This window comes from Denticeps clupeoides, chromosome 4, assembly GCF_900700375.1.
Source record: "Denticeps clupeoides chromosome 4, fDenClu1.1, whole genome shotgun sequence".
NCBI lineage: Eukaryota > Metazoa > Chordata > Actinopteri > Clupeiformes > Denticipitidae > Denticeps > Denticeps clupeoides.
Genome location: NC_041710.1, coordinates 33,179,710 through 33,207,506, shown reverse-complemented (window position 1 = coordinate 33,207,506; position 27,797 = coordinate 33,179,710). Strand labels below are relative to the sequence as shown.

The following is a 27,797-nucleotide window of genomic DNA, read 5'->3' as shown; positions in this document are numbered from 1 at the left end:
CTTGGTATTTGTCTTATTCTTCTTTTTAGAACCTTTGTTATGTTTACAATTTATTTTTCAAGTTCTTTAAATTCATTCCAGTCGAAGTAAACATGATTGTAATTTGTTGTTGCCAACGCTAATAAATGCTTTTGTTGTTTGTCACATTCTCTCTCTCAATCACATGCATGGACTAGACATCTTTAAATGAACAGTGAAAAAACACATAGTAAAGGGAAAAAAGCATATAGAAACACACAAACCATTAAAAAAGCCAATAGGAACACACACATACACACACACACACACACACCCCTTCAAAAAAGAAAGGCTTTTATGAACACATTGACATATAGGCACGCATACACTCGTGTCTAAGATTTTTAAGTGCAAAGTTTTCATATACCGGACCCATTCATCTGAAAGAAAAAGTCTCAGTTATACTCGCACACACACACACACACACACACACACATACACACACACACACACACACACATCCACACACACGAAACATCATATAGGGAAAAAAAAACAGATTCAAGTTTGTATAAATGCTTAGATCAGTTCTCACACTGGAGCTCGATGAGAACTTAAGTATTGTTCTTATTGGACAACAGCCCTGGAGATGTGAAGTTCAGCAGGGTTTACATGTTAACTCTCTAATGAAGTGATTCATGGAATCATCCAGTGACAGTGTGTGTAGAGAAACATGGCACTTCACGCCCTCTGCCTGTTAGTATAGTCATGGACTGCACTGCTCTTCGTCACTGTGCTGTTATGAACACTGCAGTGTTATGAAGCCTTGTTATTGACAGTTGAATATAGAGAATAAGGATGCTGTATGAATCTTCTGGCATTAGAATATTCACTTTTAGGCTTATTATTCAATGCACACTCACACATAATTTTTCTACAGTGAGAAGCAGATGTTACTTATGGCTACTTGCAGCATTATTTGCCTTCATATTTAGTGGTCTTGTGTTTAAGTAGGCATATCTTAGACCTGGCTGCAACTTCCTAAGCAATAGTGGATAAAGTCTGTAGTAAAAGCATATCGAAAATCGTTGTATCACTTTCCTACACACATGGATAAAATGCTCTCAGAAGAGGGGGGCATTCCAACGTTTAAGAAAGCCAAAACAGCCAATGCCAAATAGGTATTAAAGCCCTTGACTGATTTTCATTACTGTGTTGTTGAAATGACATTCCAGTCTGAAATAGACTGGTGACTGGTAATCCAGTTAGAGATCTGTACAAATCTGGACGCCCAATAGCGTTTCAAATCTCGGACGATGACAGTGATTGGGATTGTAAATGCTAAGATCTGGACTGACAACCCGGGTCCAGTTTCAAACACATGGTACTGGTCACCTTAGGCAGTTGTGTGAATCTCTTGCCATTCAATGCGGAGAAACACTGGTTACAAATGTCAGTATAAAGTCTGTTTGAAAAAGTTCAGTGAACAGGCCAGGCACGAAGTCTTCTTCAGGGCTTTCATGTTCACCGTGTCTTCAGGAAAATGGCAGCCAACATACGCTGCCAGTCTATGTACATTGTATCTAGGCTCTAAAGTCAATTTCTGCAGATCAAGATTGCTTTGTTAAAGTTGCTCAGAGTGATGGTTGCAGATGTGATTAGCACGGTAAAGAACACACGCACACACACACACACACAAACATTCATCTCTGAGTAAAAAAAAAAATCGTCTTCAAAAGAAACTGAGAGGCTGCAAAGGCAAAACATTAGCAGCAACGAGTATATCAGCAATGAGTAGAGCTCATGGTTCCAAAATGAATCTGCAAACTTACATATCTAATCAGCAGCAAGTGTTCGTTAGTATAGGATGGGAGCTACTAATCAGAGCACAGCCGATGTGGTCTAAAAATGCTGTCTTTTTATATTTGAATATCAGTGTATATTAGTGTGATTCGCACGCACACCCACACACACACACACACACACACACACACACACACAGCATAGTTCTTGTGTCATCTTTTCTCTCAATGACCAAACACTCAAAAACACTGAACAGCGAAAGGCCTTTACATGAGCATGTTCAAGATGCGATATTCCACACACAGTCTCAACTCATGTCCCACATCTTCAGCACTCTTCCTTTTTTCTCTTCTCATTTCTCCATCAATATCCAGCTGGACAGTGTTCTCCTGGGATCCAGTGGCATGGTAGTGCCTTAAAAGCGGGTGCTAGGAGATGGACAGGGCAGCAAGGAACATTATTGCCACGGTGAGCAGGAGACGGTCTCTGGACGGGCTGCTCCCACTGACGCTCTTCTCCAGTTTAGGAACCTCAGGGTTATACTCATCTATGGAATCAGAAAGAAGAAGCGTGTAAACATATTACATGGATGACATTTATTTACATGTGCCAATTTGGTGGTCCACTAGTAGTAGATTAAGTATGTCCCATGGAAGCTGCTGCTTGTTTCAAGAATATCATAAAAAAAGAAATATGCAACAAACAAAACTATGACATTTTGTTCTCTTTTCTTAAATAACAAAAGTAAATATAAAACATCTAATGCACAACTTCACATAGAGAATAATGGAAGACTCCAATAGAACCTCATTTAAAACCATAAAACATAAATATAATATATAAAATCTAAGTATAAAACTTTGCTATAGAGCATAAATGAAGACTCCAAGAGAAAATCCTGCAGGCAGAGGTGTAACCTGGCTTAATCAAATGTGACACTGTGTTATTTCACTCTGCTAAGATCTAAAGAACTGTGGAGTTTTTGGAAAAATGAGGGACCTTGACGCAGCCTGAGAGGGACATGGTGGTTCTCGGTCATCATGGATTTCAAACTGTATCATAATGTGATGCAATGTTGAACCGGAAGTGATCTTTGAAGAAGGACAAGGATCCTGAGCATACTGACAAACAGATAAAAAAAAAAACTGGTGGAGGGCTACAGCTTCAGATCTGACCCCAGTTTTAAATAGTCTCAACTGAGTGTCCCACTCAGTGTCCCCAGTTCTGGCCATGATCAGAACTCCACAAAATACAGTCAAATTAAAAAGGTCATAATATCTAAGGGCTAAACGAAGTCTGACCCTGTGCTGTATATGTGAAAGTTTGTTTTCGGACTGATCAGGTTACGTAAACCAGAACACTCTGTCTAGACAAGATGTCTGAAGAATCCAGAGCAGTCATCAGTGCCACAGGAGTATTTCACACAACCTGCAGTGGAATGTGTGTGTGTGTGTGTGTTCTGAGGAAGGAGCCAGTCAACACCTGAACTCCTCACAATCATTTCACTGAAAGTGAGACAGACTCAGACAGCCTGTCTGACCATGTCCATTACGTTGGGTTTAGTCTGCATTTCTATTTCTAATGCATCCATTCCAATGCCAACACACACCATCATGATGAGCTGCTTATTAGAACCAAATCTCCCTAAACTATGAGAGGTTTGGGGACAACTGCTGTAGATGTATTTTTATACATGTTACTGTGTATTTCTTGTTCAGATTAACTAAGGGATAAATAGTAATTAAAGCAGTATGAGCTGATTTTGTTTTGATTTTGAATCTCTCAGATCATCTGTTCATTGACATTTATGGAACATGACTGCCCTCTAAAGGAATAAGACTGTTTCAGCATTTAGGAAACGTGGGGGATAAGTGCTTTCTAAGAATTCCATTACAGGATTGTTTTTGTGTGTGTGTGTGTGTGTGTGTGTATCTGTGCCCACATCTATTCCCACATGGGTCACTAGTCTGCAGTCTGTGACAACTTTGTGTCACCTTTCTATCAGAACCAACACGAACATTTTCAGCTATTTTAGCTACAGTAGTTCTTCTATTGTATCAGACAACTCTGGCTGTCCATGACCCTGTCATAAGTTCACCAGAGTTCATTCCTTGGACCACTGCGGACCAGGAACATGCCACAAGAGCTACGGTTTAAGAGTTATGTTTTTTAGCAACAGATTTATGCTGACTTGTACTTCAGACTCTGCAGTAAATGTTTAGTCCTAATGAACAGAAAGGCTGTGTGTGTCTGTGTGTGTGTGTGTGTTGTGTGATGAATTGAGCTGTGTTTGGTTCAGAGACTTTTTGTCCTCTTGTGGTTTCTGTCACCTCTGACTCAGTCTGATGCAAATCCATTCCAGTCTGGCACACAAGCACATAAAAACTCAGTTAGTGAAAGCTGGACCTCCATTCGGATTCTCTTTCAGTCCAGCATCGGAAATCATTCAGAGGGTTCGGCCTGGAGACGACCCACAGAACCATCTGCATTCATCACTCCCCTCCCCAATTGCACGAGGGTGAAAGCACACTTTCCAGAACATAAGAACAAATCAATGTGCCTTTATTCCTTTAAACTTGCACCATCTGTCAGATCAATGCCTTCGAGCTTGTTTAAATGTCTTGGCAGTGCCATGTCCTTGAGACCTGAAGTTGGAGTGGAAGAGAATCAGGTACATTTAATTCTTTAGCACTGCTTAGACACGCTTCTCATTTCTTTCTGTTATGTCTTGAAACATTTCACTGCAACCTCTTCCCCTAAAAATTGTTATATGATCATGGTGTGATTATTCAATTTTAATATGACAAATTAAACATGATAAATGAAAATTTTGACTCGATATGTGTCTCTGGATCTTTTCATCTCTGCCATAACGTTACACTGTTGACTGTTTTATACTTCATTTTGTTGTTCGCTGTCTATATGTATTTTGTAATTGGTGCTCATTGTGTTCCCCTTGCTACTATAAAAGTTTCTGTTGACCTATTTACTTTTGGACCTATGGTACTTTTTCATTTGTTTGGCACTTTGTAATGTTTCTTATTATGATTTATAAAGCCCTTCTCCTGAACCAAAAATCCGGTGTCCTTTATGTAACTGTTTGGAGTTTTTTTTTTTTTTTAAAGACTGTGTGAGGTTAAATATTTTTATCTGCTTTCCACACATCCAGATGCAGCAGGCACATCTCCTTCACACCCCAAGTATGTTGCTTCCTTCTCCAGTTGAAAATAATGTAAATGTGCATCATCTGCATCCTTGTCATAGATCACAGGAGACACGCAGGAAGTACACTAAATGCAGCGGCATTCATTGAATTAATTACATTATGAATTAAATGCAACAATTACATGTTACTTTGAACCCATAGTAATACTCACTTCTAGGTAAGTGTTGTTCATGTTTATTAGTGCTTCAGATTTAGTACACTAGCTATACATTGGTGGGAAGTAAGGGTAACAAAGGTCTAAAACCATATATTTTATGTGGTCCTCATGTCCAGAAGATGTGACAAACATTCATTCCATTTTCAAGTGAATCACACAATGTGGAAGAAAATAAATACTGAGCATTACTCAACACACACAAACACACACACATAAACAATTTATGATATAAACACAATTACAAAAGATCCAGTCGCTGTGTGCACTCATCAGAGTGTGTGTGACGGGGGATAAACTCACCAATGTTATGGATGTCGGGTGTGAGTGTGTAATCTGCCTCAGTGGGTAGGAGCTCATCTTCAGCATCAGAATCTGCAGGAGGATAAAGAGTTTAAATATATCATGGAAGTAAATTAAACTACTTTGCATTATTTAATATTTTAAATACACACACACACACACACATCAAAGCATTCACAGAAAATCTGTGCGTTTCTGTGTGTGTTACACATCCACACAGAAGATATTCCCTTAACATTACACACACACACACACACACAGAGATACTCAATTCTGTCTTTCTCTAGTATTGTTGGGAAAAGGTGTGTGCAACCCCTTCCCCTAAAAATTGTGATCTCATGATGAATATGCTTAAACATGATAAATGAAACACTGCGTACAATACTGCTGGATTGGCTGATGGGTGGGGAGGGAAAGATCTGAGAGATTCAGTAATATTGAGCCATGGGTGGAAGTACCTGTTGAGCAGCAGACATACACTCTTAGTCTTAGGCAGCTGTGGCCATGGTGATGTGTGGGCGTGGCTGTCAACAGAATACATTTGGATATTCATTACTAACATCTTCGTTTTGTCTCTGTGTTCTCAGGTTAACTGGATGTGGCAGTGAAGGAGGTGTGTTAATGCATGTGTGTGAGACACTCACAGATGTAGTAGTACTCGTGTCCCACATGGAACTCGTAGCCCAGGGAGAACGCGCTGTAGCGCTGGAACTTTTCGGAGAACTTGATTGGTGCATGCGGGGCATGTGGCCGGTTACATTCCCAGCGCTTGAAGCCCAGCTGTGGGTCACATGTGCGATATCCACGGTAACTGACCATGTAGAGGACATACTGCTCCATCTGGCCTCGGTGGCTGCTGTTGTAGTGTGGACAGTAGATGTCCAGGTAATCGTTCACATTCACCTGCAGTGTGTAGCCCTCCCTGCGCAAACTGAGACAGACAGACGGCATTTAATCCTCCTTTACTCGAACCTAAACAGAAATCACTAAAAAACCATGCCACAAGGAAGAAAATCAGAAAGCTGGGATTGGACAATATTTTCAATATTTCCTGAGAACATCAGCTGAGAACTGACAACACATGGACCATAGCAGGTAACACAAATATCCTCTGTTTTTTTTTACTCACTGGACTCTATCCAGTGAGTCAAAAATTTTGTAGAAATTTTGAAAAACATTCTTTAAAGTATGACTAAAATTCTAATTTCAGGCTTGTGTTTTTAAATCTTTCTGTGGAATAAGTACTTCTGATGCCTTGCTCAGCCAAAAGTGGTTTTATACCAATTATATAGGAGAAACCTACTGGTTGGTTTAAATGATTTCCTGCTTGTACTTATTCCAGCCACTAGATGGAAGTACACCACATAGTCAGTACACTTAACAAAGATGGACTGATGAACATCGAAGAGCTGAATTACGGTGACACCTCAGGTCAGTGGTGCCGGATTGAGTCGTGGTCTCCACGGTCAGACTCAACGTGTTGTCACTGTGCCAGTGGGACCATACAGGGAAAGTGGGGGGTGCTCAGAGGCTGTTAGTGTGTCAGCCACTTGTGTGTCAGTCAACTGACTTCAAGGCTGTGTTTCTCATGATGTTCCTCATGCTTTGCTGTTAAGCTGCTAATGAATGTACAGAGAATCATTTTGGCCAATGAATCAGATCACTTCAGATCACTGTAAAGACAAGTTCAATTCAGACTTTCTTCAAATCCAATCAAAAAGCACAAAACCATTAAAACATTTTTTTGTGCTCAGCTCACATAAACGTGTTTTTATGAATTGCAGCAGCTATTTACATTTTATTATAAACAGAGATAAACAAATATGGACAATAAGAACAATCTTCATGGTGCTGTTGGACAAAACTCAAAACATAATGACACGGTCCAGACTCTGGGGGGTGCTCCAGCTCCATGTTCTGGTCCAGAGTTTAATGTTGTCAATGTTGTCGTCCAGAATTCCTGATTGTGTACCTGTTGTATATGTGTAAAGGTAGTCTGTAACGTACAACTGACCCCCGTGGCAAGAACTGAGCTGTCACTGTTCAGCCTAAAAGCAGAAATGCAAACTCCACAGTGTGCAAAGCACATGCTGCATTTGTGTGTATATGTGCGTGTGTACGTGGTTGCATATGTGTGTGTGTGTGTGTGTGTGAAGAAGCACAGAAGGCCTGTGTGTGGGACAGAGAGACGTAGAAAGAATGTGGTGACATGGCAGGAACTATATGATAAGGTGGATCTAGGGATTCTCCTGGTTCCGAGACGATGGCTCCGGCTTATTGTCTGCTGAACATCTGGAGTGGAACAGAACCTTGCCGACATGCTACACCCCCAAAGGATGGAAAGTTCAACTCAAAATGTCAAAAGGAGGGGACCCAGGAGCGTCTCATGTCTCCAGCACTCATTCATCAATGTCAGCCCAAAAAAGTCAGCAGTGACAGAGAGAGATTGGGTGCAGCAACCAAACATCAATAATGGTGTTTCTTTCCCCTCCTCTTCACTAAAAACTGTCTCAATCTAGGATGTGCACACAGTCAGCTGCTGAAGTGTGTGTGTGTGTGTGTGTGTATGTGGTGCCAGGTAACATTCTTTGGGTCCTTGAGTTTAGGTTCAGAAGGAAGATTGAGATTAGGTTTAGGTTTAAGTGCAATAATAAATAACTACCAGCAAGTGTCAGTACTGTGTAGCATTACTGATGTCTCTCCCTCACTCTCTCTCACAAACACACATTTCTCTCAGTTCGCCATGTGGGAGATTATTATTCAATTATGAAATGATTGAAACGATGGTTTAGTGACTGACTATACTTCCATCATATTATTATACATATTATTATTGTCTCAGTCACTGTTTGCTTGTGTGTGTGTGTGTGTGTGTGTGTGTGTGTGTGTGTCAGAGAGAGAGTTTGTTAGTGATGCATATTCTCTGTCCGTGTGTTTGAGATGCAGGCTGCTCTCTTAATGAAGTCATTTCCATAAGCCTCGTATGGAGCAGCAGGAGCTACCATCTTCAAACAGGATTCATCTGTCAGAATCAAACAGCACACACACACAGCACACAAACATGCATGCATGCCCTACACACTGCAATTCAGATGGCACAGAGTAACATAAATATGGGCACAAGACAATATAAGACAATGCAGCCATTTTTTTTAGATGAGTTCAAACTATATAATTGAATACTACATACATACATTATTCTGGTTATTAGAGTTGTTGTTGTGTTGTTACGCTTTATTTTACAGAAGGAGGGCGGTATTCAGATTGAACTGTGAGCTCTACTCTCTTATTTCTTTATTGCCATTGTTCTTCATTTCCTGCACTCTCTGTCTAATTACATGAGACCATCTGTCCAATACACACACACACACACACACACACACACACCCAGCTGCCTAGCCTCAGGTGTGAAGGAAACACCTGGAGACTTTGCTCAGCTCTGACCTAGCACCTGTGTGAGTGTGTGTGAGTGTGTTTTATATTTTTAGAAGTGTTCGAGGCCTGAGAGAAAGGTCCGACTCTCCACTGCATCGAGTCTCCCGCGCTGCCAAGGCTGCGCTGAATTATTGATACATTATTCAAGTCAGAGACCTTCCATTGCCTAAGGCTGTAATACTGACTGAATACTGTACACACACACACACACACACACACTAATCCATATTCACAGGCTCAGGAGTGAAGTGTAAGCATCCTTGTAAAGCACACAGCACTTACATGTGAACAGATAGAGTTTGTGTGTGTGTGTGTGTTCACTAAATTGCCCTACATAAATCAATATGAGTCTGTAGACACACCATCACTAACCATTCTCTGCAGTAAATGTATGTGTGTGTGCATGTACCCTGACATCATGTGACCTTGTACGAGGGTGTGGCTGGTGATTACTGCACATACAGCTAGCATCATCATAAATGTTTCATTTCCAAAAGTCTAAGAGGAAAACTGGTTTTATGTAGGGTTTTCTTTACAGTATTGCCTGAAAGTAATAAGGATATGTATTATTAAAAAATAATACCTGAATGATTCCTGCGATTTACATTTACAGCATTTATCAGACGCCCTTATCCAGAGCGACTTACAATCAGTAGTTACAGGGACAGTCCCCCCCTGGAGCAACTTAGGGTTAAGTGTCTTGCTCAGGGACACAATGGTAGTAAGTGGGATTTGAACCTGAGTCTTCTGGTTCATGGTAGCCCACTAGGCTACTAACACCAATGATTATTCAGGGTACTCAGTATACTTTATATATGAAACAGCCTATTAAGCAGGGCTATTAATGTTGACTTATGAAGGAGACAAAATAGATCAAATGATGTTTTATTATGAAAATTACTGACTGAATGTGACATGATTGTCATTATTAAACATAGCCCAGCGCATGTTAACACAACGAAATTGGTCCTCTGCTTTTAGCGAGCACCCTTAGCGAGCAGGCCATGACAGGAGCCCGGGGAGCAGTGTGTGGGAAACGTACCTTGATCAAGGGGACCTCAGTGGCACCTTGGCGGTTCGGGATTTGAACCGGCAACCTTCCAATTAAGCCAACCACAGAGTGTCAGATATATGCTGCTATAATGAATTTTTGATGCTCGACAGCATTGAGGCATTTTAGTAGTAGCCAGTATCATATGAAAGAGTAACATAAAGCTCAGGGCAGAAATCGCAAATTAATATTCTGCTGCAGATCACATATTGATATCAATTTTCTGGAGTTAGTTCTGTTCCGTACAACTTACAAAAGACACATACTGTGAGTAAATAGTTAGAGAGTCCGATGAAACAGACCTCTACGTAGTCAGGTTCATGTGGGTTCCCTGTGTCTGATATGATGTGATTTTTATTCCACAAGACACCCCTACACACGTTCTAACTCTCCATCATCCTCCATTTTCCTCCCCTCACTCATTTCCAGAGCTGTCTGTTTTTCTTATCAGTGTCCCTCCATCTGTTTCTATCCTTCCTCCATGAGACACCTTGTCCCACCCTCCTGCCCTCCTCCATCTGACACATCTGTCCCTGGCTCCCTCCTTCCGTGCGCTGCCCTCTGTCACTCTCCCTCGCTCTCAGGCTCCATCACTCCACTCTTCTGTCTGTTCTGTCTGTCACCTGCTACACGCACCCATCATTCGGGCGGCGGTGTGTGTGGGTGTGTGTGTGTGTGTGTGAGAGAGAGATGAATGAGAGTGTCTTTAATTTAATGTTGATCTATAATTCGGGTTTAACCGCTCACAGGTCCTGACTTCTGTTCTCGATTCTTGCAACACAATTCATTTCCAAACGCACACACATCTCCTCTCTTCTAGTTATTTTCTTTACCTCCCTATGTCAGCTGTCAACCTCTCCTACAGCTGAAGGCGATAAAAATTTAATAACAGAGAGAGAGATGGAGAAACCGGGGAGGAACAGATAAAAGGATGAAGGGATGGAGTGATGGACAGAGTCCTGTTTTGTTGAGAAGGAGAGGATCTGGACAGGGTAAATACGATAAAAGATGGGGGGAATGAACCAGGGTACAGATCTCCAGAAGCTACAGAATATTTACGTCCGAGAAACATGCGGGGAAAGTAAAAGGATAGAAGTAGCAGCGCAGAACACTGGCGGTGAAACAAATCGAAAAAGAAAGAGCTGAAAGGAAAAGGTGATTCGGCCTATAGTAGTGTGACAAGAACAGCGCCGGAACAACGTGTATGTTGGGATATCGGACAGCCAACAGAATACGCTCATCACAGAGCTTTATAATACAGAGACACACACCACACCACCTCATCAACTGAGCAGCCAGCTATACATGGCTCACACGATGAAATGAGAACTAAGGTCCCATAGAGTCCTGTAGTGTCCCTTACACTACCAGTCAAAAGTCTGGACACACCAACCCATTAATGTGTCGTACTGACTAATAAAAACTTCACAAAGCAAATTGTTTCCTATTTTTGAGGCTCTTGAGTTGTGGCCTTGAGGTCTTGGTGTCCCTTTGACTAGCCAGGCGACTCCTATTGACAGATGAGTTGGATCCAATTAGGACCCAGTGATCAGGTTCTTTTAAATATGATTTTTTTTTTTTGGCCATTGTGTTGCATTTGTTTAATTTTTTTATTATTAACCCTCTAAGGCACCTATGCATACATGGTTAAATATTCACCATGTTTTCAATATTGTGCATTTGCTCCGCCTCCCTGACTTGTGGCATGATATTAGTCTACATTTTGCATTGATAACAGCATTTCATACTTTTTAAAAAGTTAGGCTACTTTATATTGTAATCATATAAGGTCTTTACAAGGCTTTAGGATGTGGTACGCAGGTTTGTTTACTTGCGGCTTTCGATTTGCATCATTTCAGTTTTCTTATATCCTTCCTCCACTGAAATTAGGAAGAGGTGAGAACCTCCACACAGCCCTGGCTGTTCAGGTTCAGTAGTTATCTGCTTGGTGGTCTGGTTTTGCTGGTTGACACACACACAGCCCTTGAGCCACTGTGTGGTCCTGAATCCAGTAAATGCCTCAGATTAAGCAGACTCAGATTCGAAGTCTGCAGGTTTAGTGTAAAAAACCCTAAAAAATTAATACGAGATCATAACTATTTCATGACCTTGACCATCTCATCGTCATCAGCGCTGATAGTCATTTCCAAAAATGGCAGGGTAAACCTCATTTCACTACATAATTACATTTATGGCATTTTTCAGACACCCTTATCCAGAGCGACTTACAATCACTAGTTACAGGGACTGTCCCCCCCTCAGGTGTCTCAAAGACGCAATGGTAGTAAGTGGTGTTTGAACCTGGGACTTTGTGGTTTTCTGGTTCATAGGCGAGTGTGTTACCTCACTAGGTTACTGCCACCCTTCTTTAGCCTTCTTCGTGACTGAATGATGCCATAGCCAATCACAAAAGAGACATTATTCGGTGCATATGGGGCTGGCATTTTTGGCCCTGTAAAAGATCCAGACTGAGTGTGATACGGCACAGTTGGGTGCAGTTCAGCATGTAATGGAAATGCAAATCAGTTTGGCACAGCCTTGCCATCGGAAAACATGGCGAACATGATCATTTCAGTTATGTTGGTGAACTTCTTTCACTCATACACACACACACACACACACACACACAAATTCCTTCATGTTTCTCTCAGTTTGACATTGTCTGCCATCTCCATGTTGTGTGCATATTTACCTTCCTTTACTTTATTCTCTCCTGTAGTTTCTTCCATCTTTTCAATTATCTCTCTGCCCTGTCCCTGTCCCCAGTCAGAGGACGCTGTGTAAAACATTTCAATCTGTTTCCCTTTCATCGCTGTCACATTTCTGTCCATTGGTATCTCCGTGGCCTGACCTCCTTCCATCTATTCCCCCCATCCGCTGCTTGTCGTCATCTATCTCTGTGCCTCTCATAATGTTCCCTCTCCCGTCGCCTTTTTCATATTCAAACTGCTCCTTTGTAGCAGCGGTGTTCATTTCTGACTCCTGCCAAGAGCAGAAATCAAACCCACATTTCAATCCAAAAACACAGATATTGCCAACCAGCCAACACAAAGGTTTCTTTGTGATGAAAATGGAATGCCTATAACTTTCCAACTAAACAAAGATTCCAAAAGAAGATCTTTTGAGTTGAGTCGAATAAATACAAAATCATATGAAAACTATCACTGTCACTTTCCTGTTCATTCAGTTGACAGTCTCACTGGCATGTTGATAATTTCTAAAGTAACACTGAATACTAATATTCGTGCAAAACAGAGTGCTTAGGTTTAATTATTTAGTTTTAATAAGATTATTTAATGATTATTTGTTAATAGTTATCAGCAACAATAAATTTATATTCATCCATCAGTTCCAAGAAAGACATATCAGAAAAATGTTTTTTACAGTAGTTTAGAAGGAAGGCACAGCCTGGCACACAAACTTTTCCCAACTTTAATGTGACCTATAAAATTACATAAAATGTACAATATGCTAGTGGCTTACGCACACCCTTAAATTAATATTTAGTTTCTCCAGTCCAGTTTTAGAAAACCCAGTCCAGTCCAGCCAATAGCTTGGAATGTTACAAAATTAAGCAATTAAAATATTTCAGAATTTCACTTTCAATCAGGGGTTATGGGGTGATGAAACTAAATTTGAAACTAAATAACAAAGAATCCATGAAAGGATGGTTCCTGCCATCAAGCATGACATCAAGTGTCAAACATGGAGGAGGAAGCGTGATGGTCTGGTGCTGTTCTTCCAGATCCAAAGTTGGTGAGACTTGGAGGCATCCTGAACCAAAACTGCTACAACATACAATCATTCTGCAGCACCACAGTATGCGCCTAGTCATAGATTCATCTACAGTAAGATAAGGAGCCACCAAGCTGGTTCAGAATGAACTGGCACCACATATGGGAACAGATTTGGGAATAACCACTACTCGCTAAGGGTGATGGTTAAATACACAGTCCACATTTCATTTCTGTGCTTCACAATGACAATCACTGTCACCTTGTTTGTGTGGAGTGTGTACTTTCCTTACCTGCTAGATAAAATTAAAACATGGAGAAACATGGTCATCTAAAACATTTGATGAGGGTGACTGACTGTCACTATGCTTCCTGTCATTAAACAATTAAGACACTCAAAAGTCTGTAGTCAAATAGTCATACTGCTGTGTCGCTTTAACTGTGCCCTGTTCCAGAGCGAGAGTTGAAGCGCTCTGAGAAAATCTATTACCATAAAAGCCTCTCGCTATCATGCTGATATAGCCTTTTAGCTAGATGGTGAATAGTAACACCACTTTAAAGGGTCCTCCAACACACATAAACAGGATTTCATCAAGGTGTCATGCTACACCACAGCATGGGTTCTGGATGCTTCTATGTCCTCCATAGCTACTGATTAATATAGAGGAGATGCGACAGGAGTCTTGTGAGGATCCAATGATCCAACTCAGATCTCAGGTCAGTATTAGAGCACACACTAATCTGCACAATAATGTGGCTGTGAGCCTGAAGGCAGCCCTTTTGACAGACCTATTAAAGTCTTTTTAATTTCAGTATGTAGATGTCATCAACATACATCATTAATGTTCTGTGCTAAATCAGTTATGTAAGAAATAAGTGATTTATTTAAGAAGGACGCAGATAGAGATTAATATTAGAGTCATGCCATGCAATGGCAGCAGCTTCAAACTAAAATTATTCATTTAACTATAGTTGCTTCCACTAAAACATGACAATCTGTTTTTAGCATAGTTTCATAGACATTTTCAGCAATTCTGAATATTGTGGCCTTGACATGCACACAACTACACGCATACACACACACCTTTTCTGTCTGTCCTGTTCATCCTATGCCCTCCATTTGTATTTATTATCCCATTCTGTGGCTCTCTACATCTCCCTCTTATGAAACTGGGACAGGAGGACACATTATGACAGTAAAGTGGGAGTCTGCAGTAGTTAAAACTAATTAAAATTGCTCCCTTAACAAATCTCTCTCCCTTTGTAAGTGTGTGCGTGTGTGTTTGCCTGTGTTTGTGTGTGTTTAATGAGGAGGCAGGATGAGACGATGATTGCAGAAGCTACTGAATTATGTAGGGGTCACATAAACATGATCAGGATCACATTTCATCTTCTATCCATAACACATGCTTTTCTTCAAGAATGTTCCCTTCCCATCCAATCCCACAACCCCTCACTCTGGCCTGAAAACAACCTGTTTGAGGGTTACATACGAGTGACCTTACAGTTCTACAGGGTTCAACTTACAAGTGTGTGTGTGTGTGTGTGTGTGTGTGTGTGTGTGTGTGTGTGTGTGTGTGTGTGTGTGTGTGTGTGTGTGTGTGTGGAGTGATGCAGAAGAGGGGGTGGAGCCCATTCATAAAAACCCCTGAGTAAAGTGTGTGTAGTGAAAGATATATCTCTCTATGACATGAACATCCATGATGCTTCCCCACGATTATATCCCTTCATTCTTTATAGCAATGATAACTAAATTACAGTTGAATTCTTTTAACAACACATGGACTGGCTCCTTCATCTGTAAAATGTTTAGGAGTCTGTTCTCTTCTTCCCTTACATCTTCACATAGCAGCGAGTGAAGAGGCTGATAAGAGCAGTGCGGAGCGCAGTCCTGGTCGGGTTTAATACATCTATTCCCCGCTCCCTCTCAGCAGCATAGCCTGAGGTGTTGTGAGAGCTGTATAAATCCAGGCCTGTAATAATTCAATTTCACTCTAATCACTTTTAACGCTGCCTTCCTCCTCCTCCTCCTTCTCCTCGTCTCAGCCCCTCCCTCCACCTCTCTCACTCTGTGGCTGGATGTAATTCATGGTTTATCCAATAATCTCTCCCCCATAACAGCTCACCCATTTATAACCCAACCAATTTCACACACTAGATTTGATTGAAGATGATTTGTGTGTGTGTGTGTGTGTGTATGTTGTGTGTGTTGTGTATGTACAGCAACAAAGAGGGTGCACAAGGGTGATGAAGCTGGATTATTATAGTTAATAAAAACTAGGGCTCTCCTTAATGCCCTAAAAGCTTTTCTCCCAATCTTTTCCCAATATTGCCATTTATCATGATATCTTGACAGAAAACACTCAACATTCAACTTAATTACAATATGATTGTTAGTAATTACAATCATTTTATACAATACAATAATTAAAAAAAAATGTATGTAAACTATTGTACAATGTAGTTATTTTAAATGATAAAAATTATTCTAAAGGAAAACAGAATAAGTAGCAATACGATCAGTAAATGGTCACATTTACTGTTGCATAGAAATGACTGAAACAAAAACATTTTATGTAACAGAAAAACAGAAATAAGTGTTAATAAGTACTAACAAAACGACAAATAACACTGGTCCACACCCAGACACAATATCACACATTCCCACCAATCCAAGCCCAAGTCTCACTGGTTCTCAACTTCTTACCTGCCTTCCAGCTGTAAATCGAACCCCGACTGTAAAGAAATTATCTGAATATATGCATTTCAGCTAGAGGTTGGGTATTTCTCATAGTGTGAAATTAAACTACTTTGGCAAAATATGTTATTTTTCCCTATACGAATGTTTACGAATGTTTATGATGTATACGAATGTTTATGATGTGAATAAATATAGGGGGTCCGGTGCTGTAACTATAAAAAGGCTGAATAGGTTGGTACTGTTTGACTGATTTGACAGGGCGTGTCCTCCCCCTTCATCTTTCTCCCGGTGGGCCGCCTCTGTCAAGTTACCAAATAAGCTTTCGATTGAACATTGGACTAACGGGTCGGGTGTACGTACATTTAGATGGGTTTCGATCTCAAATTCTCTACAGATGCCGCCCAGCACCACTACTGATCACTACTACTCTCTCTCTCACACTCACACACACACACTTAAATTCTAAACAGAACCGCTTACCATGACTGGTTGCAATGCCAAATCCAGGTGTCAGGGGAAATTATGGCTACCCATAATTCCCTCTGTTGCTCTCCTCTCAGTTAGTCACACTCAGCAGATTGCTGCTGCTGCTGCTGTGTGTGTGTTTGTGTGTGTGTGTGTGTGCGTGTAGGCCCATGCGTATGCATGTAGCAATGAGTGTGTGTTTTAAAGCAGTGCTATCACATATTGCCAATAATCACAGTCATGAATAGCCAGCATCTGGCATAAAACCTATACGCCTCTCACCTCACACAGCTAACTGGACGTGTGTGCATGAGGATGTCTGTGTGAAATCAATTCATTTAATCTCAGTAGAAGGTGGTTCTTGACAGAGGAATTGTTTAAATCAGTCTGTTTGAGCAGCCACTTGCAAAAATCCCAAATTCATAAATCACATATCACTTATGATACTGTGTAAGGATTTATACAGTAATGAAGTTGATTTATTAGTTTGATCTAGTTCGAATCTTTGCAGCACAGTAGTGAAGTGATGAGTTGAATATCAGAGGACTGTCCCTGTGCATGTATTTTCCCTCAAGTGTACGTATTAATGCATTCAGAAATAAGCCTTCTTTTTTGAATGTATGGTGATTAATTTACTGATTATGGTGAAAAATGTTTTAGGTTAATAACATAAAAAGAGGAGGAACAATGAAATCTTTGTTGATTCCAGGACTCCACACCTAGAGCCAACTGTGAAATTAACAGCATAATATAAACGGCAGATGCTAACTGCTAACAAGCAAGTTAAAAAGCTAATGAGAAGTGGGTTTGAGCCTCCTCCCATTCAATAAAAATGAATTTTCTCTGTTCCGGCATCAGGGCCTTGATTAAAGGTGACCTCTGACCCCCTCACAGAGGGCCACTTCCTCTCCATGTCCTGTCTACGGCTAGTGAACCCTGTGGGCTAGCTCCATACCGCATATAATTCAACACGTCGCTCATTTGCATGTAAATCGGCACCATTTACTCACCCTGGACACACCAAACGCCCGAGCCAAAGCCCAGATCAAACGCCGAGTGGGGAAAAATGAAATAAATACACGTGGGAACAGAGAGGAAGCCTTTTGCTCTTCAAACACACAGATATCCATATGAATGCTCCAACACAACACCCCCCACACCTACACAATCTGTGGCTGCCTATCAAAGTTTGACCGGTCCGGCGATGGCATTAGTGATTTTACCATCACAATGCGGGAAAATCTCTGGAATGAATCGTTTTGAAATTCCAATTCCGGCCTCTCTGCCCTCCACCCTTCCTCCTTACTTTCTCTTCCTTCATCCAGTCCCAAATAAATGGCATGAGAGCTGCTTTGACCGCTGTTAGAGCAAATTGGAGTGTATTGAAGTGGATGGAGCGTGACTGCTGCTCTTATGGGAACATCAGACAGGACTCTGCTATAACTGACACCCAGGGAGAGACTGGCAGAGCAGGGCGCAGAACAAAGCAGAGTGGCAGGATTTCATGTCCTGGATGTACACACATTATCACACAACGCTTTGCAGAAGCCTCAAAAACTCTGCACACACTTTGTATTGCAAATAGAGTCTCCGACAAAGAAAGATAAAGGGTCCATCTGCACAAATCAGAAACATGCGCACAAGCCCCAGCAAGAGCACTTATACAACTTATACAACAAACACTATAACACCTCAGTCAGTAGTGTGTGTATCCCAACTGGTGCTTGTGCTGATTATTAATATTCACACATGCAGTGTAGTTGTTATTTTTAACTTTGACTGCCGTCCTGACAGCCAGGACAGTCAATAATAATTCATATTCAACATCAGGAATTAAACTAGCTACGTAGGCCTGTACTACTGCTGCTATAACGGACACAAAGTGTGATGTGACGGGAGATGAAACAATTTTCCATGTTCTGGTGATTGGGGTATAAGATGAGATTGCACTCTTATTGGTTGACCTGTGCTTAATTTACATCTGAATTGCTGCGGTGGATTTTAATCTACACAATTTATGAATAAACGAAAGCTGATTTTTGGGCACAGATTTAGAAAGTGCTCAGGAAATGGCCCTGTAATCAGTAATAATAATAAAATAAAAACTATACAAAATCCTTTATGGGTGTATTCTTTCTATATTTGACAAATTAATATTCAGAGATATCTTCATCCCACGACAGAATGGTTCTATGTGTGTATATTTTCTTCCTATTAAGATTGTGATCTTGAGAAGGCAGTGGAGAAGCAACGGGAAAAGTTGACCAGGGGATATCTGAAAATGCTCCTACTGAAAATCTCATATAAAATCCTAGAATATGGTGGATTCAGAACATGGGACCTTGGTTACTTGGTTGGACCACCTTTAGCTTTGACTACATCCAAAGTCAAATAAAGCACTGCAGAAGGTCTTCTGCAGCACATCCAGCACCGATTCTCAGTGGGGTTCAGGTGAGGTGGCCAATCCATGTCTCACTATTACAGCATGATGAATCCTGGCATTAATCATCTTGAATAGTAACATCACTGCTGTAATTAACCAATCAATGGTGCTGTAACATTTCAAATATCTTACCTACCTTCATTATGCAAATTACTTATGTTATGTTATAATCCTGGAGCTGATTCAGGGTTCGAAATCTATTCAGGTTTCAAAATCTATTGAATTTGAAAATGAATTGAAGCGGGTAAGATGAGGTTAAATGGGATTCCGTTTCCCTGTAGCTGAGATGTCTGGCATTAGGCATAAGGCAGCAGAAAGGCTCGATATTTACACCCCTGTTCACCCCAAGAAGTCTTCACTTCCTCCTCCTTCTGGGATTTTCTTATGATATGGTTAGATGGCACATTCAGAAACGAACACAGAATTATTGTAAAATGTCAGTAATTGTTACCTCACCGAAAAATGACTCCACCTACTTCATCCAAAATGCAACTGTCTTCTACAGTAGGGTGGGGTCTTTGACTCCATGATTGCTATGCCAGGCAGCAGGTTGACTTGTTCAGAATGCATCTCCACCCACAAGAACATCACTCAGCCTTTCACGTTCAGGCATCTCGCTGCATCACACTCTCTCCCCGATGGCTTCCTCTCCCTGTCGATAACCTCCGACAGATGTGATGGGTGTGAGAGAGAAAAAACTAATCAGCACTTGAGCTCTAATTACAGACGAACCTGTTTACTACAAAAATCAATGTCTAAAAAGCAACGGACTTGCTTTGAAATTCTCTGAATTTAGTGGGAGGAATCTGGAATGGTTTTGTACGCTTACACAATGCAAAATCACATTATTTCACTAGTGGTTTTGTAATATTATTTATTTAAACCTATTTATTGTAGAGGAAAAATATGCACACATGATGTTTCAGTTCACTTGTAGCACAAAGCACAGGAAGAAGAAAAAAGGATCATGGAATAGCAGCACAAATGTGTTTAAAAAGGGATTTTACTGTTTATAAAAATGAATCCCAACGGAAGAAGGGTGGTGGGTCATTAAACATTATGAGGATTACACGTCTGCAGCATGGTGGGCTGGGCGTGGTTCTACTTGGGTGGTGCTGGAGCGACTTGTGCTTCTCGTTGCTTTTGCAAGCAGGTGTGCAGCTTTTGGAGCCAGACGGAGTCAACACTCCGGCAGCCTGGCCTACGGCACCAGAACACGACAGCAAGTCCGAACGCGGCAAGACCCACTCCAGACCCCGTACTAATGTCCTGAAGATGCCCTTCACCCTGAATCCCTCCTGTCTCATGTGGCCACGTGCAGTCTTAAAGAAAGAAAACACACCCACACAATCATTCACTACATGCATTCGTCTGCAATGGATTCTGGGACACCACAGCGCAACAATACTCGCAGTTTACTTTAATACAAACACTATGATATGTATCTGAAATATTTCTCCATCATGTTTATTTTTGAGTTGTTGCTGTTTCCATCTTTTTATCCATATTTTTCGCTTGAAAGACATGCTTCTGGATTATTCCCTCCCTTCCTCTCCACTTTCCTCTCGCCTTTTCTTTGTACTAAAGTTTATTCTTATAATTAAATCTGATGAAGAACTGTGACACTGAACCAACCTCATGAAATGATATTCCCGTGTCCTCTGATTTCTGTAAAGTTGATTGTAGACATGCATGTGATTATGCTAATGAGTCTTAATTAACCCGGGTTTTGCTAAAAGATCTCCAGTCTTTCCAACTTGGTCTGTTTTTATCTCTGTCATGTTGGTTGATTTGTTTATTGCTTCACAAATGTTCCATTATGAAATCTCAGAATTTTAATATGCAGTTTAATCTCCTTTCATCTATACATTGCATTCAATTTAAGACTGAATGTAAAAAATGGGAAAATATTTTATAATATTTATTATATTTAAAAAAATTAATGTAAATGCATGATTAATTGTGCACTATAAACTGATGATAGCCAAACTTTAGTCCTGGTAGCCTGGTAGTCAAGGTCACTTGTTGTCAACACACCCAGCATGCACCACATCAGTCATTATGCAAGTTGCCTCCATATAAGAATTTAAAATTTAAAAAATGCACTGTGTGGATCCACATACTGTTCACACTGTTCTAAAGTGTCTCTGCTCTGTTTGTGTGTGTTTTTTTTTTCAGATTAAATGGCGTAAAATGCTGCCATTAAGAGCTGAGATCATGCAGGTTTCATTTCAGCCGAGTGCCTGGTTTCAGCAGGAACCAACAAGAAACTAAATGAACCAACTACATTCCGACAGCCTTTCTGCAGCGTATTCATCTCCTCTCCCCGCCTGATTGGAGGAGACGGAGCGTACAAAGCCAGTGGGGTCTTCTTCACTTTGATGCCGTATTAGTATCTAAGCAAATACTTACAATAATCCTCTGTCTGTGGCTCTTTATGGTGAGGTTTCATCATGCATGGTGATCAGTCACCAGGGTTGATATGTACGATACACAATATGGATTACTGTTCAGATTTATTTACATATTCCATCTCATTTTCTCTCATCTAGATGAAACTAGTCCCTTATAAAAAAATAATCAGTTGTTATATTCATGCATTCTAAAAGGATTCTTATTCAGATTTCAGCCCAGCCTGTATAGAACGCCCAACAGGGTAAACAGCATAATGGTCCAGAAAACCAGTTAGGCCATGAGAACGATCATACATGACTCTTAAATTGAGCAGAGAGGATCGCAGCCTTATTACAACCCTGAAACCATCCACAGCCACTCGGGTATACTGGCCCTGCTTTACAAGGCAATGCACCCACTGCAAAGTGAATTTTATTGCCTTTAAAGGTCTTCGGAGCAGTGGTGGCCGTGGTGGCCTAGCGGTTAAGGAAGTGGCCCCGTAATCAGAAGGTTGCCGGTTCGATTCCCGATCCGCCAAGGTGCCACTGAGGTGCCACTGAGCAAAGCACCGTCCCCACACACTGCTCCCCGGGCGCTTGTCATGGCTGCCCACTGCTCACTCAGGGTGATGGGTTAAATGCAGAGGACAAATTTCACTGTGTGCACTGTGTGCTGTGCTGCTGTGTATCACAAGTGACAATCACTTCACTTTCACTTTCCCATTTCTCTGTGACAGAAATGGGAAGACAGAAAATATCTTCAGGTTAGATGCAGGTCCTGGTTTTCCACAGGGATACATTATGGATCATAAATCTGAATTTACATAAATGTACTCATGTACTGAGGATGTATGCCCCATATTTCCTCATATCTGATCTTATTTCTTACTCAGTATGTGTTTCTGGGGACGCATGTGACAGTGTGTTTCTTGGTGACAGTCCCAAGTCCGGATAAATGGGGAGGGTTGCATCCAGGAAGTGCATTCAGTGTAAAAACTCAAACCAAATTGGCCAATCCACTGTGGCGACCCCTAACAAAATGATTTACAAACCTATTAACACCACGAACACCATTAACACTTCTTCATTATTCTACAGAACCTACATGGAATAAGCGCATGAAAGTAAAGTGACTGCCACTGTGTCACATGCCGTGTGTCCTCTGCATTTAACCGTCACCCTTAGTGAGCAGTGGGCATCCATGAAAGGCGCACGGGGAGCAGTGTGTGGGGACGGTACCTTGATCAAGGTGACCTCAGTGGTACCTTGGCGGTTTGGGATTTGAACCCAGAAACGAGTCCACTTCCCGCTAGGCCACCACTGCCCACAATGGACTGGGTCTCACATGCAACATTGAACATTTAAACTCTGCTTTACCACCGAAACCCCCGAATCTCCTACAATGTCACAGGCAGATCGGGGTGCAGCCGATATGAGGACCTCAGATTGCACTCCTGAAGGCGAAGCATGAAACACACGCACAGCAAGGAAAGCAGGGTGGCGGGCGGGGCCAGCGGCGTGTGTCACTGTGTATAGAGGATTGAAGAGTGTGTGTCGTTCCTGCTCAGCTTTGATGGGAGTCAGAAATGTGGCCCATTAGCATAATAGCATCTTCCCAAAATACCCCACACGGTTGTATCGATGCAACGCGCACACAAACCCCTACTGACGGCCGCTGGGAATACGCCTCCAAGAAAGGAGAGTGAACGAACGAGTAGAGATGATTCTTCACACCCAATCACAAGAACAACAATAATCACTCATAAACGGGGCGTCTCCTCGATAAACGGCGCATTTATTTCTTGTTTCATTAATGAGCTCTCAGACAGCCCAGCACCACTCCGCCATTCTGCTTCACCGCCGCACAGTTTACATGCATTACTTACACTCTTTACTAGCAGTGCGTCAAATTCCTAAATATAGGTTGTACTTATCACTTTTTTTTTTCAGAATTTGTACAGGACATGGCATGACCTTTGACATCTGAGAGAAGCCCTACGATGTGAAAATTATGCAGCAGCTACACTGGTAGATCACCAGCCTCCTGATTCACTATGCTATCCATACCAAAGTAAAAGCGTGTGTGTGTCCTTCATTCTCATTTGTGACCCAACAATGGAGAAATGGTCAATTGTGTGTGTGTGTGTGTGTGTGTGTGTGTGTGTTTTGAGGCAGTAGTGGTCTAGTGGGTAAGAAAGTGGACACGTAATCGGAAGGTTTTGGGTACAAATTCTGAGCCACCAAGGTGCCACTGAGGTCCCTTTGATGAAGGTACTGTCCCCACACACTGCTATCCGGGTGCCTGTCATGGCTGCTCACTGCTCGTCAAGGCTGATAGACAAATTTCGTTGTGTGCACCGTCTGCTGTGCTGTGTTTCACAATGACAATCATTTCACTTTCATTTGTGTGTGTGTATACAGCCCAGATTTGTGAATTATGTGTCTAATGCCATGATGTTCAATCATAAATATTTGATATGGCTTCAGAGTAGAAGGATCAAGATATTTGTTTGTGTATTTTGTGTGCATTCGAACTTCATTCAGGTTATATGCCACGTCCTAGATTGGGCGCAAGATTACAGGCATGACTGCGTACAGATGTGTGTTGAGATTATATATACAGAATTCTGGTATTTACTAGATGCATACACAATGTATGCAATTAGGCAAAATGTCTCATGACAGTCTCATGCTCACACAAGAAATCTAACAGCAAATCTATTCCCAATATAATTTTGAATTATGTTGACAATAACAAGCTTTAACTGGAAACAGGATCGTTGAATTAAGGTAATAATAATTCCATAAAACTATTAACTCAATTATGTTTTTCAATTAAATAGTTTAAATAACAGTAATCGTTTAAAATAACCCCCCTCCAGTAAAAAGGGCGTCACCAGACGTCACATTAGCTCACACCAACCAAGCACACAATATACAGCAAGACAATATCTCATAGTGGCTCAAACACACACTTTCTGACAGTATAGCTCTCTTTCGCTCAGAAAAGCTTAAAAAGACTCAAAATAAGCAGTTCCATTACGCTCAACCTTCGATTCCTGAGCCACAGTTCCATTTGTAACTCATTTTTATTGATTTCATTATTTTGGAGATATAAAAATAGAGGAACAAACATTTGGATTTTTCCACGACTCCCTCCCATTACCAAAAAAATGATACTGAAAGAATAATAATACGCTTTTCATTATTGACGTGTCAGGAGCAGGTCAGGGATGCTTATAACATGATTCTATCATATGTCCCCATTCGTGGACCACATCCTTCCAAGACTGAAAGGGTCAAAATGGCGTCATTTGGAGGCTCCTTCAAATAAAGTCCAGAAATGCGCTTTTCACACCCGTAATTATCCGAAAGCCAGACTGCCTCTGCAAAGATGCTGCGACCTTCCAAGTCTATCTGCAAAGGTCAAGTCCTGAAGTGAGACATGTCCACAGCTGACACTCTGCCTGAGACATGAGAGGGTGAAGGAGGCCAGTTAGTATTTCAGCTTCATTTACTTCAAGCAGAATTAAGATTTTTTAGTTAAAATGGTTTATATGTAAATTGATTTGTTTGGACATAAAAATATTCAATAATTCAATATAATATATAATTCAATAATTCAGACTTTAGGGCCTTCACTGAATCAACAGGACATTGAAAATAAAAAGCTCATCATGTAAATTAGTGGTATAAAAAATAACAAATTCTCCAATTTGTACAAAAGGACAAAGAAGTTAGAGATGTCACCAAGCACAAAGACACAAGCAAAACACATTAATAACAAGAAGATGGGCGGATTTTGTGAGAAGTGGGGCTGCTATTTCTGAAATGAAGTAAAGCGTGATGAAGTTTTGTAGCAGTGCTGCAAAGATAATGTACAATATAATGTTCTCTTGTCTTTGTAAGGAAATAAACACAGACAGTACAACATTTATGGTGGATTTCTTTGTGTGTTTCTTTTCCCATCAATTCTATTGATTTTATTGCTATTGTGAAAATAAATATTGATATGAAAAAAATATCTCAATAATCAGTAATATGTTCATCTTCACTTTACATAAACAGGAGAGCATCATCATGTAGATGGGAAACTCAATAATTGCTTAGTTTCACAAACGCTGAAAAGTTTTCTAGAAACATTTTTTCAAAACTTTATTTTATATGACCTCTGGTTAATGAGGTTTTTATATGGATTTTGTCTGGATTTTATATGATCTCTGGTTAATGAGGCTTAGTAGTTGTATTGTATTGCATAACTCCCGGTCATAAGTGGGTAAAGAATTTTAATGCAAAACGTATATGAATCCACCAATCAGAAATGAGTATCAACATTCAGACCAAGTGTGTGTGTGTGGGTAAGTTAGTCGACTAAAACTCATTACATGCTTATTAATTACTCCAAATCATCTTTAAATATCTTTCAATAAAACATTGTTAAAAACATGTGAGATGAATATAAATATATAGCCCCTGTGAAGATGGACAGGGTATGTGTGAATCATTTCATATTCATGTCCTGTACTCACTTCTGAGTGCTACATATCAGATTAGTTCATAACGAAAATAATTCGTTCATACATTTAATCATTTTTATGGTTTATAAAAAAAGTTAAATCTATGCGTGACACGCGTGCACCAGAGCGTGTTCGATATTTCTATCCAGTGGAGACTTTTCCCGGGAGTATTAGTAAAAGGTAAAGAGAAGTAAATGTTTTTCAGGATTTTTTTTGTCCCCTTTGTCGCTTGTCCCGTTTGGTTGACTGTTTAAAAGTACACGCGGTGAAGGTGACTTACTGGATGTTGCTGCTGTTCCAGTGGACCGCGTGTCTGCTGGCCAGTGTCCGTGGCAGGTTGGCGCAGAGCGGCGTCAGGACCCACAGCAACAGCGCCGCGAGCGCCATAGTCCGTGGTCACGCGCGCGACCCGTCCGTGGATCCTGCGGCTCGCGCGGCGCTCAGGTCACGCGCGCGACCCGTCCGTGGATCCTGCGGCTCGCGCGGCGCTCAGGTCACGCGCGCGTCCACTTTTAACAACAACAAAAAAAAAACGAGAAGGACAGAAGACAGAGAGACGCGCGCGGCCGCACCGGTCAGGTGGCGATAAAGTCCCCGTCCACAGTGACGACCTTCCCCCCTCCCCCCGACCCCCACGACCCCAGCCTCATCTCTCCGCCGCCGCTGCCCACTTATTAATTACAGCGCCGAGAGTCACGCGCACACATCCGCCCGTCCCGTCGCGTCCCGTCCCACCGCCACCGGAGGATGATTCCCACTTTCTGAAGAAGATGAAGTCGGGGATCTTATCTTCTCCTCATCCTCATCCTCTCTCTCACTCTCTCTCTCTGCTGTTAACTCCGCCCCCTGTGCGCGGGACAAATGCTCCACACCACTTACAAATCTGAACCATACACAAGAATAAATGATCTATCTATCTATCTATCTATCTATCTATCTATCTATCTATCTATCTATCTATCTATCTATCTATCTATCTATCTATCTATCTATCTATCTATGTTAGTTCAAGTTATGAAAGTATATGTTCAGTGTTTTATAATGTAGATGTGCTTCTTGTCTGTGTGTGGGGGGGGTGTGAGTGTGTGTGAGTGCGTGAGGGTGTGTGTGTGTGTGTGTGTGTGTGTGTGTATGATTGTGTGTTTGTGTGTATGTATTCATGTCGGGATGATGTCGCTCTCACATCCCCTGCAGGCATGTTACCGTGGTGATGGTGGTTTGAGAGGAGGGGAGGAGCGGAGGAGAGGAGAGAGGGATGGTTGCAGTTTTCCCTCCGTCTGCTGGGAATGATCTGGTTAAGGAGAAGTCAGAATGATTTATTGGGAGAAAAGGAGGGAAAGAGAGTGAGCGAGCGAATGAGATGAGGGGACAACAGGGAATCCCTCTCCTCTCTCGCTCCATTCTGGCCTATCTCCTCCACCCATCTGTCCACACCAAAAACTTCTCCTCTCCCTCCCTACTTCCTCCCTCTCTCTACACTCATTGTGTCAAACCGTCACGTTCTCTCTTTTCCACAGTCTATTTCTGTTCTCCTTTTGTTCCACTGCTCTCTCTCGTGATCTACCTGTCACCCATCTCCGTCACCCCCACCCTCTTACATTCACACAAATATTC

At 41.4% G+C, this 27,797-nt stretch overlaps 1 protein-coding gene across 2 annotated transcripts; it reads right to left on the bottom strand.

Moving 5' to 3' along the window:
- On the bottom strand, positions 1 to 26,688 carry efna3b (ephrin-A3b). 2 transcript variants are annotated; one of them, XM_028978627.1, is made up of 5 exons: positions 26,464 to 26,688; positions 6,089 to 6,375; positions 5,903 to 5,968; positions 5,445 to 5,516; positions 1 to 2,308 (listed from the first exon to the last, which is right to left on the bottom strand). In XM_028978627.1, exons 1-5 carry the CDS (start codon positions 26,568 to 26,570, stop codon positions 2,190 to 2,192), a joined length of 651 nt encoding a protein of 216 aa, XP_028834460.1. In that variant the 5' UTR covers positions 26,571 to 26,688; the 3' UTR covers positions 1 to 2,189. The 2 variants fall into 2 exon arrangements, with proteins under 2 accessions (XP_028834460.1, XP_028834461.1); XM_028978628.1 differs by lacking the exon at positions 26,464 to 26,688 and adding an exon at positions 19,750 to 22,190.
- Between the last annotated feature and the right edge of the window lie 1,109 nt (positions 26,689 to 27,797).

Coding starts and splice junctions, on each gene's coding strand:
- efna3b (XM_028978627.1), bottom strand. CDS start 26,570: ATGGCGCTCGCGGCGCTGTTGCTGTGGGTCCTGACGCCGCTCTGCGCC. Junction 6,376..26,463: donor TGGAACAGCAGCAACATCCA/GTAAGTCACCTT, acceptor TGTCTGTCTCAG/TTTGCGCAGGGAGGGCTACA. Junction 5,517..5,902: donor GTATGTCTGCTGCTCAACAG/GTACTTCCACCC, acceptor ATCCTCCTGCAG/ATTCTGATGCTGAAGATGAG.